The sequence below is a fragment of the Physeter macrocephalus genome, chromosome 6 (genome assembly GCF_002837175.3).
Source record: "Physeter macrocephalus isolate SW-GA chromosome 6, ASM283717v5, whole genome shotgun sequence".
Lineage (NCBI taxonomy): Eukaryota > Metazoa > Chordata > Mammalia > Artiodactyla > Physeteridae > Physeter > Physeter macrocephalus.
The window spans coordinates 49,105,341-49,125,232 of record NC_041219.1 but is presented as its reverse complement, the minus strand read 5'-3'; the positions used below and the strand labels follow the sequence as shown (position 1 = coordinate 49,125,232).

Below are 19,892 nucleotides of genomic sequence, written 5' to 3'. Positions count from 1 at the left end.
GCAGAGAGGTGCGGGGTGGGGGGCCCTGGGCCGGGGAGGCTCCCGGGGGGTCGGGCGGCTTTCGAGTCCTCCTCTCCTTCAGAGGTCCCCGTCCATCCCATATGCAGTGCAGGATCCTGCAAAATGCGAGCAAAGGGAGAGAAATGCTAATGCTATGCAGAAAATGAAAGTGATGCCCGAGTTCCCACCACCAGCTCTGTGCAAGGTGCTCCTCTAAGAATATCCAAGCATGTACATCCATAAATTTGTACCTTACACCTGGTGTGTTCACACGACGTGCGCTGCTGTGCCTGGGAGCCTCTCCGTGCCAGCACAGGTAGGTGGACCGGGGGACTACAGTGTCACTTGTCCGCTTAGGGCACAGCCGGTCGCCTCTCCTGTGGCCTGTGATTGATTCTTCCCATCGAACTAAATTCACTGGACTGGAGATTGCTGATTACAGACTCTTTCTGCGGGTTGTCCCGTGACTCATCCATAACTTTCCAGGAACTCTCTGATTCTCGATGCCTCCTAACTAGACGTAAGGGTTTTGCAGAACAGGGTGTAACACTGACCTGCAAACGTGAAGGGACACGTGGCGGGGTGCAGAGGAATGTGGCCTCGGGGTCAGCGGGCGAGGGAGGCTGAAAGGAACCTGTTTCGTGCTGGACCCCCTCACCCTGATCGGGTAGCTTCCAAAACCCCTCGCAGTTTGACACCATGAGCCCGGTGTGTTGTCGTGAAGTTCAGGCTGAGCTCCTGGCCCAGCAGACGGGGGGGCCGACGGAGGCGGTCACTCGCCAAGTCCTGCTTTGGAGGCCCCCGCCCCAGGCACAGACTCACCCAGGACGGCCTCCAGCCAGACCCCAGGATTCTCTTGGTGTCATTCCTCAGTCGACTAGGGATGCAGATAGTGATGATGGTGTTTTTCACGTCCCCATGGATCTCTGTGCCTTTTTTGGGAAAATAATTGTGTATCACCGCATCTGTTACATGTAACAGCAGTGCGCGTATAAAATAGTATATCCTCCTTACCTGTTTTTGTTTTTCTTCTCACCAAGCAGCAGATAAAGCTTTGGGTGAGCTGAATGTAGCGGAAGGTGGGGAGAGCTAGACTGCAGGTTTCATAGCCACGCTGGGGCCTGACCAGGAGCTGCCATGCCGTCTGCGTGAAGGTGGACGGTGACTGCCACCAGCCGTCACCCGTGGGCCTTGGGAACGCGGCCTGTCCACGCTGGGGGCTTGTCTTCCAACTTCTCTGCTCCCCAGTGCCTGTGCTGTCCTCGGAGGGTTCTTCCTGGGCCCCACTTGCCGTTACAAGCTGTCACCTCACGTGCCCCACAGCTGTTTTGTGTGTGTCCGGCCTTACCTGGAGGCCTTACCTGGTGGCATCTGCAGGCCCGCAGTTATGACTGGGTTTCCCACGGTAGAGGATGTCCTGTGCCGTCACCCCTACGTCCACCCAAGTCTCCCCTTTCTCCTCCTGCACCCTAGTGGATGGTTGGACCCACCAGGCCTTTCTAGAGCCCCCTATCCGCCCCCGCCCTGCCTTGGTGTGGCCCTGACTCACCTGCACACTCTGTGGTCCTGGGTCTGTTATGTGCGTCTTTCCCACTTGATTTCTGAGCCAGACTGAACACGGGCACTGGGTCTTGAACATCTTTCCCCAAATTTAATGCAGGAGCTGGCCTGGAAAATTCACAGCCTCCATTTGGTGACTGTGGATAAGACATCCCATCTTCTGATGACACAGAGTTTCCCAAACTTATCTAGCTCTGAATTTTAAAATTACGTGTAACTTGTCCTCTTCCTTTTGGATGTCTGATGAATTTTAAAGCAGAATGTTTCCCAGCACTTTGGAGTGGCATTCCTTGTGTTCACGTGAATTCCATGAACCCTCTTGACGTGAGAATGTGGTGTTTTTACAGATGCCTGCTCTGTGCCTATTTCCGAGATCATCACTGTTGAAGAAACAGACATCAATGGGAAACACTACACCAGTGGAAAATGGCAGAAAATGGAAAAGCCTTATGCTTTCACAGGTAACGTGGCCTGAATGTTCCTCAGTAATTCCATGCAGGTTACATGAAAGGGAACTTTTTTTGTCACTTGTTGAACAAACTCATTGTGTGCTTGGTTTATCTTTATAGAAAGGTCCTTATATCATTTTTTCCAAGATCTACTTTTATTTATTTTTTATTTATTTTTGGCTGTGTTGGGTCTTCGTTGCTGCGCGCGGGCTTTCTCTAGTTGCAGCGAGCGGGGGCTACTCTTCGTTGCGGTGCGCGGGCTTCTCCTTGTGGTGGTTTCTCTTGTTGCGGAGCACGGGCTCTAGGCGCTTGGGCTTCAGTAGTTGTAGCACGCGGGCTCAGTAGTTGTGGCTCACAGGCTCTAGAGCACAGGCTCAGTAGTTGTGGCGCACGGGCTTAGTTGCTCCGCGGCATGTGGGATCTTCCCGGACCAGGGCTTGAACCCGTGTCCCCTGCATCGGCAGGCGGACTCCCAACCACTGCGCCACCAGGGAAGTCCCAAGCTCTACTTTTAATATTCTTTTTTTTCTTATTTTTTATTGTTTCTTTTACGTGGGTTAAAAGAACTGAGAAACAGGATCTTTTCCCTAATATACCTTGGAAGTTACTAGTCAGAAGAAAAGGGGACCATTGGGGCGTTTTGAGTGTGAACCTGGGGTTAGTGTGAGGGGAACGTGTTCCCCCGTCCGCAGGGCCACAAGCTCACAGCGTGTGTTCTCTGTGCAGTGCATCGTGTGAGGAGGGCCCGGCGGCACCGCTGGAGGTGGGCGCAGGTGACCTTCTGGTGTCCTGAGGAACAGCTGTGCCACCTGTGGTTGCAGAGCCTCCGGGAGCTACTGGAGAAGCTGAGTACGTGCGTGGTTTGTATTCGGCACAGCTTCCTGTAACCAAGGTGGATGTGATGAGTCGCTGTGGCTTTTGAACACTTTACTGATTAGAGGACCACGTAGTGTGGTGCGCAGAGCCTGGCCCCCAGGGCGCTGGTACCTTCACTTACAGCCGCGATGCTTGGGGCAGGCCCCTTGGCTCTCGGCCTGGGTTTCTTTTCCTGGAAAATGGGGTGATAATGCCTGCACTCGCGGTGAATGGAGGATTAAACCAGGTGCCTGGGGAAGGCATCTCTGTCCCCCTGGGGCGTGTCTGAACATCTGAGCTGTGAGTTATTGCTGTGCAGCCAGAGTCTGTCTGTCACGCTTAACGGTAGGTGTCAACTCATTTTGCATCTGGAACACTATCTCATGTTGTTTGCGTATAATCTTTTTTTTTTTTTTAATTGAAGTATAGTTGCTTTACAATGTTGTGTTAATTTCTGCTGTACAGCAAAGTGATTCAGTTATACATATACATATATTCTTTTCCATGATGGTTTATTACAAGATATTGAATAGAGTTTCCTGTGCTCTACAGCAGGACCTTGTTGTTTATCCGTCCTGTATATAGTAGTTCGCCCCTGCTAATCTGTTTGGATGTAATCTTAATACACAGTCTTGACAACTCAGTGCAGGCTTCAGCCATAGAAAAGAAAGAACACGTGTTTAGGTTGGTTTTATATCTTTTAAAATTAACTTGGCATCTAGATTAAAAAAGTGAATTATAATTTGTTTGAAGAAGGTATTTCCCACACAGCAGCTTCAGAGAGACTTCCTGGCTTGGAAAAGCACGTGTTTGGCTTAGCATCTGGGCGGCAGGACTTGGATTCTGCATTTCGCCCTCTGATTCTGTGGGACGGGATGGGGTGTTTGGTCCCCCGCCGTCCGTCCAACCAGTGCGTCCTGACCTTTCCTTCCATCTCGGATCGCTGGCGCTCTGTCCTCTGCTTGTCCGCTGGACTTCTGAGCGAGTCTGGTTGGGAGGCTGCCTCAGTTCCTCTACCGCCACCTCCCCGCTCCTCCTGACCCTCCCTCCTCATCCTCACCTGCTCTCTCCCCTCTGTCCTCCGGTTGTTTTCATGAGACTTTGAGTCTTTGGATCAGGATGATTCTGGAGGTTCCGACTCCAAGAGGAAGCCCTCTGAACCTGCCCCCCACTGAATAATGGGACTTTTTTCACAGAAAAACCTATACAGTCGTGCATCTGCTATAATCTACTTGTATCTAAAAATATTCTATAATTCAGTTTTTTCAGCTGCTCTGTCACTTTGTGTTACTACTGAATGATTTTTTTTTTTTTTTTTTTTTTTGTGGTACGCGGGCCTCTCACCATTGTGGCCTCTCCCGTTGCGGAGCACAGGCTCCGGACGCGCAGGCCCAGCGGCCATGGCTCACGGGCCCAGCCGCTCCGCGGCACGCTGTCCCCTGCATCGGCAGGCGGACTCTCAACCACTGCGCCGCCAGGGAAGCCCACTACTGAATGTTTAATTGAAGTATCACTAGACACAAAGAAGTTCTCACACACTGAGCGCCCTCGGGTAACCAGCGCACAGGTCAGGAGACAACGCTGCCAGCCCCCTGTAGCTCCAGGGCCCCCGCCGTCGCTCCCCAAAGGTGACGATCACTGACTTCAAACACCTGGGCTCGTTTTGTACTCATGTGGTCGGATCACAGCCGACACTCCCGTGTCTGGCTCTCCGGCAGCTTGTCGTCACGTGCGGGGCAGGTGGCCCGTTCTCTGGGCTGCGTGGTGTTCCAGGGGATGAGTGTCTGGCCGTTTATGCAGCCCTTTTACCGTTGATGGCCACTCGATGGCCTCCTGACGTGGCCTTTGTGAGCAGAGCTGTTCTGCACACTCCAGCACGCGTCTCCTGGTGCGCGCGTAGGACTGGACTTGCTGGGCTGGTGGCGTGTTTGAGCCTCAGTGCGCGCGGCCACACTGTCTTCCAAACTGGAGGTCCCGGGGCCACGCCCACCAGCAGGGGACCGGAGCTCTGCTGGTCCTACACCTTAACCACACCTTTAAAGTTGTAGTTACTCTGGTGGGTGTTAGTAGTCTTGCATTATGGTTTTAATTGGCATTTCCCTGACAGGAATGCATTTCTCAACTTCACTGGCTCTGTTTATGGGCCATTTGGAGATCCTCTTTTGTGAGGTGTCTGTCCAAGTCTTTTACCCATCTTTCTGTTGGGTTGTCTGTCTGTCTAAATGATATGTAGAAATTCTTTACATATTGTAGATCTGAATCTTTCGTTGGATTTTTGAATTACAGATACCGTCTCCCACTGGATGGCTTGTGTTTTCACTCTCTTCATTCCATTCTTTTGATGGACATTCTTAATATTTACATAGTTCTGTTTATCTTTTTTAAAAACTCTGTGGCTAGTTTGTGTCCTATTTAGGACAGCTTTCTGCTCCAAGGCCACGAAGATGGTTTCTCAAAGCTGTGCTCTGCCTCTCACTTTGAGAGCTATAGTCCATTTGGAAGTGATGTGTGTGTGGAGAGCGTGGAGTAAGCGGCCAAGGCTCACGTTCCTTCAATATAGATATATCTGCTTCACCCCGGGCCGTCTCTGGGAGAGCTTGTCCTTTCCCCACTGCACTGTGGCGCTGTTATTTTGTTTTCAATTTATTTTTTGCTCATATATAGACATTTAATTGGATTTTGTATTGCACCTTGCATCCAATGACCTTGATAAATTCATTGATTAATTTTAATAGTTTGATGATTCTTTTTGTCAACTGTGAATAATGACCGTTCTGTTTTTTCCATCTCAGTTCTTACGCCTTTTTCTTTCTTTCTTTCTTTTTCTTACCCTTTTGCCCTGGTTTGGACCTCCAGCGCAGCGGGGAGGGTCTTGGTCCTGATCTTGGGGGAAACTTTTTAACATCCCACTGTCGAGAATGATGTTTCTTAGGTTTTTTTTTTTTTTGGCCACGCTGCCTGGTATGCGGGGATCGAGCCACGTGCCCCCTGCAGTGGGGGCAGAGTCTTAACCACTGGGCTGCCAGGGAAGCCCCAGGTTTTTTTAAGTAAGGTTTAAAAATCCAGATTAAGGAAGTTCCTTTCCAATCCTAGTTTTCTGAGAATTTTTAAAAATCATCGTTGGATGTGTAATTTGAGAAGTGCTTTTTCTGCATCTATTGAGATGATTGTATGATTTTCTTCTTTTTGAGTTAACGTGTTGAAAAACATCGGTTTCTCCTTGTATTTTGTATAAAAGCCTTTGTATTCCTAGAATAAATCCTACTTGGTAATGATGTATTGCCCTTTTTGTGCATTTCTGGATTTAACTTGATGATATTTCGTTTAGGATTTTCTCACCTAGGCTCAGGGGAGAAATAAACCTATGAGTTTCCTTTCTGTAAATGTGCTTGTCTGGTTTTGCTGTCAAGCTTACAGTGGTCATGTACACAGAGTTGAGAAGTGCTTCTTTCCTTTCTGTCGTGTGGAAGAATTTTTATAATGTTGAGGCTACTTTTCCCCTTAAATATTTGGAAGCATTAAGTGGTGAAACCATCTGGGGTTTTCTTTGTGGGAAGGCTTTTACTAATGGCTTCAGTTTCTTTATTAGATATCAGACTATTCAGATTTTCTATTCTGTCACTTTTGGTAAATTGTATTTTTTGAGAAATGTGTCTCTTACATAAAAATTTACAAATTTATTGGCATAAGTTTAATAAATCCTTTCACTTTCCTTGTAATATTTGTAGGTTCTGAAATAATGTCCTCTTTCTCATTCCTGATATTGTTAATTTGTGTTTTTTCCCTTTTTCTTTTTATCAGTTTTATTAGGGACTTATCAATTTTATGAATCTTTTCAAAGAATAGACTTTTGGCTTTGATTTTCCTCTATTGTGTATTGCCTTCAATATTTTATTATGAAGATTTTCAAACATACAGAAAAACTGAAAAAATTGTACCGTAGATATTCATACACCCACCACCTACATTCTGCAGTTGTCAACATTTTGCTGGTTTTGCTTTGTCTGTGTCTCTCTGCCCATCCATTAGTTAATGGTACGTTCGCTGTGTTTCCAAGTAAGTGACAGACATCAGGGCATGACCCTTCAGACACTTCAGCACGCGTGTCATTACCTAGAGGTCAGTATTTGTTTTCAGTTCGGAGGTAGAGTTTACATACAGTGAAATGGACAAATGGTAAGTGTAAATCAATGAGTTCTGAAGCATACGTGCACCCATGTAACCCAGACCCTGTGAGACTTAACGTCACCCCAGTTTCCTCGTGACCCTCCCCGGCCGGTCCGGAGACGACCACCAGTCCGATTGTTTCTTTTCGTCATTGTTGCCACATGTTAGTTCTGCCGTGTAAATGGAGGCATGTAAAAGGGGCTGTTTTGTGTCATTCTCCCATCTCTCAGCACCCTGCTTTTGGTATTGATTCATGTCGGTTAAGTGTTATCAGGGGGCTGTTCCTTTCCGTTGCTGAACGATACTCCTTTGGTCACATTCTGTGTATCCAGCCGTCAGTTGGTGGACACCTGGTGCGTCTCCACGTTTTGGCTGCTGTGATGGTGCTGTTGTGAGCGTTCATGTGTGGGATTCTGTGTGGACCCAGGGCTTCGAATTTCTTGCTACTTTTATTGATTTGTTGGTTAAATTTGGTTTTTAAGTATCAGAATCTACTTGAACCGACCCAAGCGGAAATGTGGAAGTTGCTGTAAGAAAATAGGGTATTTCAGGAGACCTGGGTGTAGGCGGTTAGCCGGACCTCTGGAAGGGACATCCTGCCGTCCTTCCGTCTCTCTGTCCGTCTCCAGATAGAGCATTCGCTGTGCCTGTCCCTCTGTCTTTCTCTCCCAGCGCTCCGTGCTGTATATCTATTTCTCTCATTTTCTGCAGACTCACTTTCCTTCACATGAAGAAGAATGAGGCTGCCGCTTCCAGGATTTACACCCTGTAGGACTCCTCATCAGGAGAGAGCGTCCTTCTCTGCCAGGATTCTGAATCCCCGGGGCTGCCATCCCCCTGGCCGATGTGCAGAGCACCTGCCTGATCTCACAAGCTGTGCTTTTCTCTTTTCAGAGATTAGGAAACTCTTGAGCACCGTTCTTTACCTTAAAAATGCTTTTTGGGCTTCCCTCGTGGCGCAGTGGTTGCGCGTCCGCCTGCCGATGCAGGGGAACCGGGTTCGCGCCCCGGTCCGGGAGGATCCCACGTGCCGCGGAGCGGCTGGGCCCGTGAGCCGTGGCCGCTGGGCCTGCGCGTCCGGAGCCTGTGCTCCGCAACGGGAGGGGCCGCAGCAGTGAGAGGCCCGCGTACCACAAAAAAAAAAAAAAAGAAAAAAAAGAAAAAAAAATGCTTTTTGTCAGATAATACTAAGCAGAGCTCTAGAACCATTGTGGTTTGATTTTGTTCAGTAACACAGTTCTTCATTTTGATCACTTACATTCATTGTGACTTATGCGGTGTCGCTGTTTTGCAGCATCTAGACCAAAGCACTTACTGGTGTTCATCAATCCGTTTGGAGGGAAAGGACAAGGCAAGCGGATCTATGAGAGAAAAGTGGCGCCGTTGTTTACACTGGCCTCCATCACCACCGAGATCATTGGTAAGGCGCAAAGTCTCTGTAGAGGTAAATTTGAGAATGACTCAGATATGGTCACTAGGGAAGATTCTTATTGTATTAAGATTTTTTTTTTTTTTTGGCCATGCTTCGCAGCTTGCAGGATCTTAGTTCCCCGACCAGGGATCGAACCCGGGCCCCAGCAGTGAAAGCGCCAAGTCCTAACCCCTGGACCACCAGGGAATTCCCTGTTTACGATTATTTTAACAAACTGAAATGTTGGGTTTTTTGGCATACCAGAATGAGAAGAATACAAAGTAAAGAACATAGACTGTTCTAGCCAAGTATTAGCATATAAAGCACTCAGGAAAAACACTAAGGTTAAAAGGACAAAGATTATGGACAGAAAATTCTTGCAAGAGATACAAGCAATTAGTAAGGCTTAGAAATCATTTCACCAGTAAGTGGTATTTTTAAGAAACACGATGCAATGCCATATTTGCGGTACGAGTTTCAGAGCAAGTTCTGGATGCTGGGAGGGTGTAGGGAGACGGTTTCTCCCTTCAGAGATTTGAGGGTTTTGTGTAAACTTATTAAAGGGCCACTTGGCAGTGCGGGTCAAGAGCCTCACAAAGGAGGGGGTTTTTGTCCAGTCTTACAGTTTTCTAAACTTCCCCGAGAAAACCATCAGCTGTACCCAGAGGGCGAGGTACACAGGTGTCCGTTGCCTCATTTTTATAAAAGCAAAACACTGGAAACCACTTACACCCCCGAAAAGGAAACATAAAGATAAAATCGTGGTGAATCTGAAGGAATAGTATGTAGCTCTTTAAAATGGTCTTTACAAGGAATTTTTAATGATGAAAAAGGGATTGTGATAAGATGTTGGGAAAACAAGGACACAAAATTGTGTGTACAAGTGAATTTCAAGAGTTTTTTTTTTTTTTTTTTTTTTTTTTTTGCGGTTTGCGGGCCTCTCACTGTCGTGGCCTCTCCCGTTGCGGAGCACAGGCTCCGGACGCGCAGGCTCAGCGGCCATGGCTCACGGGCCCAGCCGCTCCGCGGCACGTGGGATCTTCCCGGACCGGAGCACGAACCCGCATCCCCTGCATCGGCAGGCGGACTCTCAACCACTGCGCCACCAGGGAAGCCCCTCAAGAGAGTTTTTGTTGGGACTTCCCTGGTGGTCCAGTGGCTAAGACTGCATGCTTCCAATGCAGGGGGCCCAGGTTCGATCCCTGGTCAGGGAACTAGATCCCACATGCTGCAACTAAGGATCCACGTGCCACAAATGAAGATCCTGCATGCGGCAATGAAGATCCCATGTGCCGCAACTAAGACCCGGTGCACCCAAATAAAAAAATTAATAATTTTTTTTTTTTAAAGAAAGAGAGTTTTTGTTACAGTGAGTATACAGACTATGGACTAACATTTTCTTTCTTCTACATTTTGGTATATTCTAAAATTTTCCAAGTCCCTTGGATAATAAGGGAAAACTATAAAATAGAAGATGTAATCTGTTCTAAAAAAAGTTATTATTTGTTGGCAATTAAATGCCAAGAATGTGGGACTTCCCTGGTGGCGCATTGGTTGAGAATCCGCCTGCCAGTGCAGGGGACATGGGTTCGAGCCCTGGTCCGGGAAGATCCCACATGCCGTGGCGCAACTAAGCCCGTGTGCTACGACTACTGAGCCCACGAGCCACAACTACTGAAGCCCGCGCGCCTAGAGCCCGTGCTCCACAACGAGAGAAGCCACCACAATGAGAAGCCCATGTACCGCAATGAACAGTAGCCCCCACTCACCGCTACTAGAGAAAGCCTGCGCGCAGCAACGAAGACCCAACACAGCCAAAAATTAATTAATTAATTAATTTTAAAAAAATGCCAAGAATGTGATGTCCTACCCAGTAGAGTGTATTCTGAGAGGTCCTGTTCCCCTGAGGTCACCATCCCTGTCCATGAAAGGAATTTGGGTAAGATCGAAGGAGGGATTTCTTACAGGAAACCCTCCTGAAGATTTTATAGGACCTCATTTTAAAAGCATGGTTTACTTGCCTTTCATTTTAAAGAGGATTCGCAGACTTGAGTGTAAACTCTATAATGTAATATGTTTTTTTCCCACAGTTACTGAGCATGCTAATCATGCCAAGGAGAGTTTATATGAGCTCAATATAGACAAATATGACGGGTAAGTAAGTGTCTTTCATCTGACCAATAAATAGTCAATTCTTGCCAAGTTTTACCCATCTGTCTTCATTTTATTCACTCCCTTTCCTTACACGTTTTTTCCTAGTTGTAAAAGTAAAATAAACCTTCTTCTCCTAGAAAATTAGGAAAGGCAGAAAAGTTCAGTCATGTTCTTCTCCTTGGAAAACCACCGTGTAATAGTTTTGTTGTCCTTTTCAGTCTTACCACCTACGTACAGAAATTTTTTCTGTATTGTTTGAAAGTATGTTATAGACATGATCAGCTTTCGTCCCTAAATATTTGTGTATATTTCCTAAAAGCAAGGATATTCTCTTACAGAGCTAAAATGCAGTGATCAAAACCAGGAGATTAGCACTGATATGAATGCCGTTACCCATTTGCTGTCCTTATCAGACTCTGCCCGCTGTCCCATTACTCCCCAAGGCAGAAGAGCCCTGGATCATACGTTGCCTTCAGACTCAGTGGGTGTGTCTCTAGTCTCCCGTAACCCGGACCAGATCCTCAGCCTTCTTGGCGTGGCTGAATTTTGAGAGAACAGGCCAGTGCCTTTGCAGCATGTCCCTCGGTTGTGGGTCTGTCTGAGGTTTCCCCTTGGTCAGGACCTGCTTGTGCGTTTCTGGCTGCGACAGCGCAGAGTGGGTGCTGTGCTCGTCCCCGCAGGAGGCACCGGCCCCGAGTGTGACTCTGCATCTGTGTTGCGTATGTACCTGCTGGCATGTCAGCTCCTGGAGAGCCGGCCTCCTCTGCCTTGTGCACAGCTGTCCCCGGTGCCTGGCACAGGGCTGGCACGCGGCAGGTGCCCTGTGAATGAACAGACGAGGCTGGGGAAAGGTGGTGAGGATCCCCGGAAAGCTTGTACGTAGATGTCCTATAGGCTCGGGTGTTTTGGAAAGATACTTTTGTTTTAATTTATTTATTTTATTTATTTACTTTTTGGCTGCGTTGGGTCTTTCTTGCCGTGCGCGGGCTTTCTCTAGTTGCGGCGAGCGGGGGCTACTCTTCGTTGCGGTGTGCGGGCTTCCCGTTGCAGTGGCTTCTCTTGTTGCGGAGCACGGGCTCTAGGCGCGCGGGCTTCAGTAGTTGTGGCTCTTGGGTCTAGAGCGCAGGCTCAGTAGTTGTGGCGCACGGGCTTAGTTGCTCCGCGGCATGTGTGATCTTCCCGGACCAGGGCTCGAACCCGTGTCCCCTGCATCGGCAGGCGGATTCTTAACCACTGCGCCACCAGGGAAGCCCCAGAAAGATACTCTTGAAAGCTGCGTGGCAAGTAGCAATGAGGATTGGACCCGAGGAGGCTGCCAGAGGTTATGGGTCTTGGGCAAGAGCTGGCTGGACAGTGGCAGAGGCAGAAGGGCTGCTCTTCAGGACGTTTTGGGGGAGAATCGGCTGGTCCCCGTGACCGAGTGCTCACCAAGTGTCATCGAGCAATGAGATGAGCTGAAGCAGGTTTTGCTATGGGGGATGTCAGTTGAGCTGTGGGCCCCCTCCAGTCGGGTCAGCGTGAAGGCTGAGGGGCAGCCAGGGGCTGAACGGCAAGCTTTGTGACCGGGAGCGGCGGCGCCCTGGGTGTTCCTGTGCCCCGTCCCAGGGCCCCAAGAAGGCTCTAGGGTCTCAAGTGGGCAGCTGTGCCGCCGGGGACCTCAGGCAGTGTGAAGAGCCTCCCCGGAGGGAAGAGTCACACGGCGGGAGTGGGTCATGAGTGGGGGAGGGGTGGGGGGAGCATCAGGGAGGGAAGAAGCCGCGTGTCACCTGCCCCAGAGGCCGAGTTCCTGGAGGCCTTGTTCAGGGGCCGGAAGGCAGAGGGTTAGCAGCCTGTTGAGCTCATGTTTTGTCTGCTTGTTTTTTGTCAGCCTCGCCTGCTAGGGACGGAAGGGGCATTCTCTGCAGCTTGGCCCCGGGCCCTGCCCTTCACCCGGTCCCCCGGGCCCTGCCCTGCTCGACCTGTCAGAGCCTGGCCGTGTGGCCGCGGCGGGCATCCGGAGCCTCCCCCTGCAGGGCTTGGCCGCAGACACGGAGGGTCTGAAGAGTTCTGCCGAGGGAGCAGGGAGCGAACCGAGATGGGTGGGGAGTGCGCCGGCCGACGGGGCGCGGGCACAGCTGCGGCCGGGTGGCGGCTCGGAGGCCAGCGCAGGAGGGAGCTGGTGGTGCGGGGCGGGTGCTCAGGGCCTGACCCCTGTCCTCCTCCTGCAGCATCGTCTGTGTGGGCGGAGACGGCATGTTCAGCGAGGTCCTGCACGGCCTGCTGGGCAGGACGCAGAGGGACGCCGGCGTGGACCAGGACCAGCCCCGGGCGGCGCTCGTGCCCAGCCCGCTAAGGATCGGCGTCATCCCTGCGGGTAGGCGGGCCGGGGGGCTCCCCCTCGGGCTTCCCTTCATTTCAGGTGTGCCCTCCTCTCCACGCACCTGACACAGGACCGCCGCTGCGTGCGGGAAGGGGTCCTGCCGTGCCCCCTGGACTCCTGCTTCCCGCCAGGCACGGAGGGCGCGGTCCTTGCTCTCAGAGGGATGGCCGTTTGGCAGGGGGGGATGGGGGAGGCCCAGAGCACAGTGCAGGAGAAGGGGAGCCTGGGGAGCCGGCGGTGTCCTGGAAGAAGTGACGGGTACCCGGGGCTGGGGGCTGGGCGTCGGGGCGGGAGGCCTCGGGGTGTGAGCGGGACAGGGGCCGGCCGTGCCGTGTCCTGAGGTGGCCGGCTCGGCGTGTTTGGTGTCTCCGGGAAGCACCCGGCTCTTAGGAGAATCACAGCGTTAAGCCGGCGGGGGTGGAGGGGGTGAAGCCGGGGATTTGCAGACCACTCAGCGGAAGGAGGCACCCTCCTCACCCTGTGTCTGGGCCACAGCGGCAGGGACCCTGGCAGGCCAGGTTCGGGTAGACATCCGCGTTCTCCGATGGCTCTGAGAATGGTGCTGTCGCCCCATTTTCTGGGTGACGATGCGGGGTGCCAGGGTCAGGTTGCATGGTTGCCCAGAAGGCCGTGGACGGTGGGGCTCGGAGGCTGCCCTGCCCCACCTGGGAAAGCCTGTCCTTCTCCACCTGCCCGAGCATTGTCTGTGTGTTAAGGATGTTCCCCTCAGTGGGTCACGTGTTTTCCAGCTTCTCTGCCGCGCTAGGCTTTTGTCCTTTAACCTTGTATGTGGTGTTTGGACTATGTGAACTTTATTTTTCTACATTCTAATCTGTTTTTCCTTTATGCCTCTGTCATCATTTGCCCGTGTGGCTCTGATACCTAAAACCCTGGGCTATTAAAATGGTTGAAGGGCGCAAGAGCTCCGGCTGACGCCACACACCAGAGTGCTCCCGGGCAGACGCCCTGCTTCTCCGTGGCCTGGCATGGACCGGGTCTTGCTGTGGAGCTCGGCAGACACACGGACCAACGTGGCAGGAGAGGGTCTCCAGTAGTGGGGCAGGGTAGAGGAGACACCGCTGGCGTGGGTCTGGGTGAGTGGCTCGGAGGGGCTCCTTCCAGGGGGTCCCAGGAGCCTTCCTGAGACGTGATGGGTGAGGGGCCGGGCGCAGTGACGCATGCCAAGGGTCCCCTGGGGCAGCGGGTGGCCATGGGAACAGCCGTGCGCTCAGGCGGGGGGCTAGAGGGACTGGGGAAAGGCCCTGGGTCAGGCTCTTGTCTTGAGGGCCGCGCGTGAGACCACCCTCTGTGGTCCGTTCTAGAGCAGCGGCGGGTGGGCTGCCCAGGTCCTGGGTGGACGCCGGGCATCGGGTGTGTGGTCGGCTGTGACTTGGGCACAGTTTCAGTGGCAGAGCCAGCAGGACTTGGCGAATCGGATGGCGCAGCCAGCCCGAGCCCCCCAGCGCTGGGCTGTGGGCACTGGCCTTGGAGCTCAGGGACGGTGTGTCGGGCTTCGGAGCTGGTGGTCCCGCCTGGGCCCTGCTCAGGTCTCAGGAAGGCCGGTACAGCAAGGGCGGGGAGACAGCAGTGCCCAGACTGTGCTTGCAAGAAGAAGGGCGCATGCCCGCTGCCTCTGCCCCGGGCCGGGTGACACAGCTTCCGCGAGGGCCGCCTCCCAGGCGGGGCCTCGAGGAGGGGGAGGCTGCAGGTGGCTCTGGGGCACAGGGGCTGGGGGTCAGGAGGCTCCTGACGCCCGGGAGAAACCAGATCTTACGTCTGGGGCTGGCGCTCCCTCTGGGTTAGCGTCTTCACCGCACAGAGGTAACTGGGGAGTTACGCTGTCCCCAGAGGGGGCAGCGAGCTGTTGGAAGCCGACTGAATGTTAAACAAGCGAGAAGTGGTGTTTCGGGGACGAAAAAGAATCAGACGTTCTCCTGCCCTGAAGCGGCTGTCTGCTGGTGCCCCGGCCGCCAGCCCAAAGCACAGGGGTCCACAGCCCGCAGACGCCCCGCGCTCCGTCCGTCCGTTCCCTCGGTGGGTCCCCGTGCGTACGCTCTGCTGGCCTCCCGTGGGCCGGCCTCGCTGGGGGCCTCGCGAGGGAACAAGGCGGGGACGCGGGGAGTCCAGGGGGAGAGGCAGGTGATTGGCATGAAACGGAGAGGACAGAGCAGTGGGGCCCGGGGGGCACGGTCCAGACGGGCGCAGGGGGCCTTTCACGTGTGATCCCGCTCAGAGGCCTGAAGGGCGGGGCCAGCGCCCCGCATCTGGGCACGATGCTCTAGGCCGGAGGCGCGGCCCGGGCCTGACCCCGAGGCAGGAACAGGCTTGGCTGTGGCGGTGCCGCCGTGACCAGGGCGAGCAGGAGGCAGAGTGGAGGGGTGGGCGCTGCAGGGGGCAGGTGGCGCCGTGGCGCCGTGGAGGATGCTGCGCTGAGTGCCTTCGTTAAAGCTCTGATTTTTCAGCAAAGTGACCCCTGAAACCTACTAGAAACTCGGTTCACTTACCCTATTTGTTGCCCTGAGGACTTGGGTGACAGTGAATGCGTGTGCCCCAGCCCAGGGCAGCCCCCACTGAGCCCTCTGCTTTTTTCTGTACAGTTCAGGTGCCTGTAGGTTCTGCGCCATCTCACACCCTTAGTGGAAGCGTTTGCAGTTAGTTCCTAGTGAACGAACTCAGAAAAGTGGGCCACGTCCAGCCCGGCCCTCTAGAGCCAGCGGTTTGCCCCAGGTGCGGCCCGGGACTGACTGACCGACCGGTGGCCTTCAGCCTGTCCCCGTCCTGCCCACTGTTCCCACACGAGGTGCCTCTCAAGCAGCTTCTGTGACAAGGTGCTGTCGTTGAGAAGGGTCATCAGAAAGGGCCCGTCTTTGTCGTGGCTGTAAAAAGGATGATGTAGCAGGTCAGAAGTGCTGGGTTTTCCCTACTCGAGACCGATCCCTTTATGAGATTTTCAGCTTGATTCCAACATCTGTTTAATAGAGCAGTTAGATTCTAGGTAGACCCAGAAATACAGAGGGACTTTAAAGGTCAAAAGGACATGGTGCAAAGTGCAGACCACTCGTTTCTTCATTTTTATTTGAGATCACTGCTGAATTTCTACTGATTAAAAAAGATTGCTGAATATACAAGTTATATCTGATTGCTGAATATACAAGTTATACCTGATAAAATGCAGGACTTCCCTGGTGGCGCAGTGGTTAAGAATCCGCCTGCCAATGCAGGGGACTCGGGTTCGAGCCCTGGTCCGGGAAGATCCCACATGCCCCGGAGCAACTAAGCCCGTGCGCCACAGCTGCTGAGCCTGCGCTCTAGAGCCCGCGAGCCACAACAATAGAAGCCACCGCAATGAGACGCCCACGCACTGCAACAAGGAGTAGCCCCCACTCGCCGCAACTAGCGAAGGACCGCGCGCAGCAACGAAGACCCAAGGCGGCCAAAAATTAAAATAAAATAATTAATTAATTTTTTAAAAAATGCAGGGGATGTTGGATGTCTGATCAGTTTTTGTTCTAAAGGATGGTTTGTGAAGAAAGTAAACAGTGCAGTAGGCACGTAAGGGGAGCAAGTGGGCTCTGGAAATTCTGGGAAGTTCTAGGGATATGAAGGTGTGCTTCAAGTTAATTTCGTGGCTCTTTTGTAGTTTATTTTGTCAGAAATGTTTATACCCGTTATTCGGGTACCCTCAATTAGAAAAATAAGGGTGTGGAAGATAGTCTGAAACCATGTAGTTTTCCCTAAATACTGTTAATTCCATTTTAAGAATTAGTCACTCCTGTAATCTTAAATGTTCATTTAAACCGTTTTACTTTTCGGCTCATTTTTGGAATGAGATGTCATTCAAGTCTTCAGGTTAAGATTAACAGAAAAGAAAAATATACATATTAAAAATATATGAACCTGTATGTGTTTATATACGTTTCCGACCATAAGAAGGCATATGTTAGCTTAGATTAAACAGTTAAGAGCCTTCTACTCTGATCTCAAACTGGACCAGATTCTGTTGCTCTAAGAGATGACAAACACTGCCTGCAATCCAGTGCGTCTATTTAGAGCCATGGACTTTCAGGCTCCACTTAGGCTGAGGGCCTTATAGAATGTTCCGGGGCCTGAGGACACAGCATCTGGATCCTGCCTGCGGCCAGAGCTTGTGTGCCTGTTTACAGGATGGTTATTCCCTGATGGGCCTCAACCTGTGTTGGTTGTGTGTCTGAGGCAGCATTTATGGTGCAGTTCCGGATACCGTCAGAGTTTATTCTTGGGAAATCTAGACGCTATTCAGCAGACGTGTTAAAATTCAGATCGCTCAGCCCCATCCCAAACCTGCTGAGTCAGGATCTTGGGGTTGGGGCGGGGCTCAGGAATCTGTTATAAATAAGCACCCGGGAGATTTTCTGCCCACTCAGGTGGAGAACAGAGACGTTGGTGATGACCCAGTTACAACCAGGGCAGACCGAGGGAGGACCCGTAGCATCACGGCCGTGCCCTTGGGATCCAGGCGCTAGCTGGGTGCTCTGAGGTCACCTCCACTTTATAGACAGGGGTGTGGGCAGGAGGAGGGAGAGCCCCGGCCAAGCCCGTGGGGTTCAGGGCGGGTCCCGCTGGCCCCTCACATCTGTCAGCCGGCAGCTGCTGCGTCCTCATGACCCAGGGGTGGGCTGAGGCTCCAGGTCTCCCGCCGCGCACAGGTCTGCGGTGCTTTTTCTGTGACCTCCACGAGCTGTCCTTGCTTTGCACGCACTTTCCCGCTGCAGAGTCCCTTTGGTCTTGTGGTCTGGAGCCCCAGGGCCGCTGCCCGCCTTTGTGGCAGCCAGGAGCGGGGACACGGTGCGGAGCGCTGAGCCTTGCGCCCTGGCGCCCCGCCGCCACCGCTGCAGGGACTTCCCAGGGGCCCCGCCCCCCAGACCGGCTCAGGAGGGGTCTCTGAACTCCCTGTGAGGAGCTGGTTGATGGTAGTCAAGGTCAGTCTCAGTATTCTTGATGGATCAACCTCAGTGACTAATCTTGTAGGCGAACGGAGTTGATTCCTTCCTATTTAGTCCAGGGCCATGGAAGAAACGGAAGAGCTTACCGCTCATTCACCTGGAAGCACGCTAGGATCTGAAGTGATCGTAGTGACGTTAAGGGCCTTGCCCCCCTTTAGGGTCGACAGACTGTGTGTGTTACTCCACGGTTGGCACGAGCGACGCGGAGACCTCGGCCCTGCACATCGTCGTGGGTAGGTGCCCCTCGCGGCGCCGCACTTGGCTCTCGCTCCGTCCCAGGTCCCCGGGCGCACGCGGGCGCCCGTCCCTCCGCCAGCAGGGCCCTGGCTGCCACCCGGCCCTGCCGCTTCCCACCCCGTCCGGCGGGGTGACCTTCAGAAACAGAAGCGCTGCTCTGCTCAGAACCCTCTGGGGCCCTCCCCAGAGCATTGGGGGTGCCCGGCGCCTGCGCCCCGGTGGTTCTCCGCGGCGTCCCCTGCGCTGGCCAGGCGCTCCTCTGCCCCGACACGTCCGCCCCCTCATCTGGAGCCCTGCTGTCAGCCCTCATCCCTGCTCGGGACTCGGCCCTTGTCGCCCTGTGGGGACAGGCCTCCCCAGTCACACCCCCCCGCCCCGCGCCTCTAGAAAGCGCGTCCCCCGGGGTGGGTGGGACGCCCCACGCTGCTTGTAACGCTGCTCAGAGCTGTCGAGGCGCCGTCAGGGCACACGAGTGGCTCCCCCTCTGCCCGCCCTTGGCCCTGATGGCAGCGCTACTCGCGTGTCATCCGAAGTCACAGAACGGCTGTGTTTACGGATGGTACATGTGTGGTCTTGCGTTTGAGAACGCCAGGCGCCTTCTCCACCTTCCTTTCAATTGGTGGCGTTTCGCGAGCTCCACGGCCACATTGTTTTCCCCTCCTCACGGAACAGCTGTCCAAGCCCGTTTTGGAAACTTGAGTCAAGTGCAGTCACCTGCGTCGAGAGCAGGAGGCCGGGCACCCCGGGAGAGCAGACCACGGCCTCACCTGCCTCCTGCCCATCTCACGCTGCGATCCGTGGCTCCGTCACGGCCGCCGGCGCTGCGCGGGGGGACAGGCGGAGGGCGCGGTTGCCACCCTGGCTGCTCTCCGCAGGGGACTCTCTGTCCATGGACGTGTCCTCTGTGCACCACAACGGCACGCTGCTGCGGTACTCAGTGTCCCTGCTGGGCTACGGCTTCTACGGGGACATCATCAAGGACAGCGAGAAGAAGCGGTGGATGGGTCTCGTCAGATACGACTTCTCAGGTAACTCAGGGTAACGCGCCGGGAGCTTCCACACCCGGAAACCAAGGGGCGAGAGTCTGACGGGTCCCGGGTGCCCGGAGAGCCACTGCCGTCGGCCGCAGGCCAGTTCTCGCATCTGCTCAGAGCTGGAATGGAGAGGGATGGAGCTCGATCCCAGATCATACAGACAGGTGACGGTCTGCACTTGCAGGTCGCGTGCCGCACCCCCCTTCCAGCCCTCCCGTGTGTTTAAATGCGGGAAAAAAGCTTGAAAGGATGTAGGGTTCAAAGTTTGACACTTGTTGCTGAGATGAATTCTTTATTTATTTGCAGGGACTTAGAGTACTATTTCATTTTATTTTATTTTTTAACATCTTTATCGGAGTATAATTGCTTTACACTGTTGTGTTAGTTTCCGCTGTATGACAAAGTGAATCAGCTCTATGCATACGTATATCCCCATATCCCCTCCCTCTCGCGTCTCCCTCCCACCCTCCCTATCCCACCCCTCCAGGTGGTCACAAAGCACGGAGCTGATCTCCCTGTGCTATGCGGCTGCTTCCCACTAGCTGTCTATTTTACGTTTGGTAGTGTATGTATGTCCATGCCACTTTCTCCCTTCGTCCCAGCTTACCCTTCCCCCTCCCCGTGTCCTCAAGTCCATTCTCTTTGTCTGCGTCTTTATTCCTGTCCTGCCCCTAGGTTCTTCAG

At 53.1% G+C, this 19,892-nt stretch overlaps 1 protein-coding gene across 6 annotated transcripts in view; it reads left to right on the top strand.

The window, feature by feature from the left end:
- Window positions 1–657: 657 nt before the first annotated feature.
- The window catches only part of CERK (ceramide kinase), a 32,267-nt gene continuing 13,032 nt past the window's right edge, over window positions 658–19,892 (top strand). For 3 of the 6 annotated variants that reach the window (XR_003680180.2, XR_008617605.1, XM_028490725.2), the window contains exons 1-7: window positions 659–2,021; window positions 2,736–2,858; window positions 8,326–8,451; window positions 10,533–10,596; window positions 12,804–12,949; window positions 18,096–18,170; window positions 19,050–19,202. Coding sequence is in view for 2 of the 6 variants with exons in the window: in XM_028490725.2 (XP_028346526.1) it covers window positions 1,997–2,021; window positions 2,736–2,858; window positions 8,326–8,451; window positions 10,533–10,596; window positions 12,804–12,949; window positions 18,096–18,170; window positions 19,050–19,202 (712 nt within the window). In the remaining 4 variants the exon portion in view is untranslated. Of the gene's footprint in view, window positions 2,022–2,735; window positions 2,859–8,325; window positions 8,452–10,532; window positions 10,597–12,803; window positions 12,950–18,095; window positions 18,171–19,049; window positions 19,203–19,892 lie in introns of all 6 variants that reach the window. The other 3 variants (XR_003680183.2, XR_003680182.2, XM_028490726.2) reach the window with 2 other exon arrangements.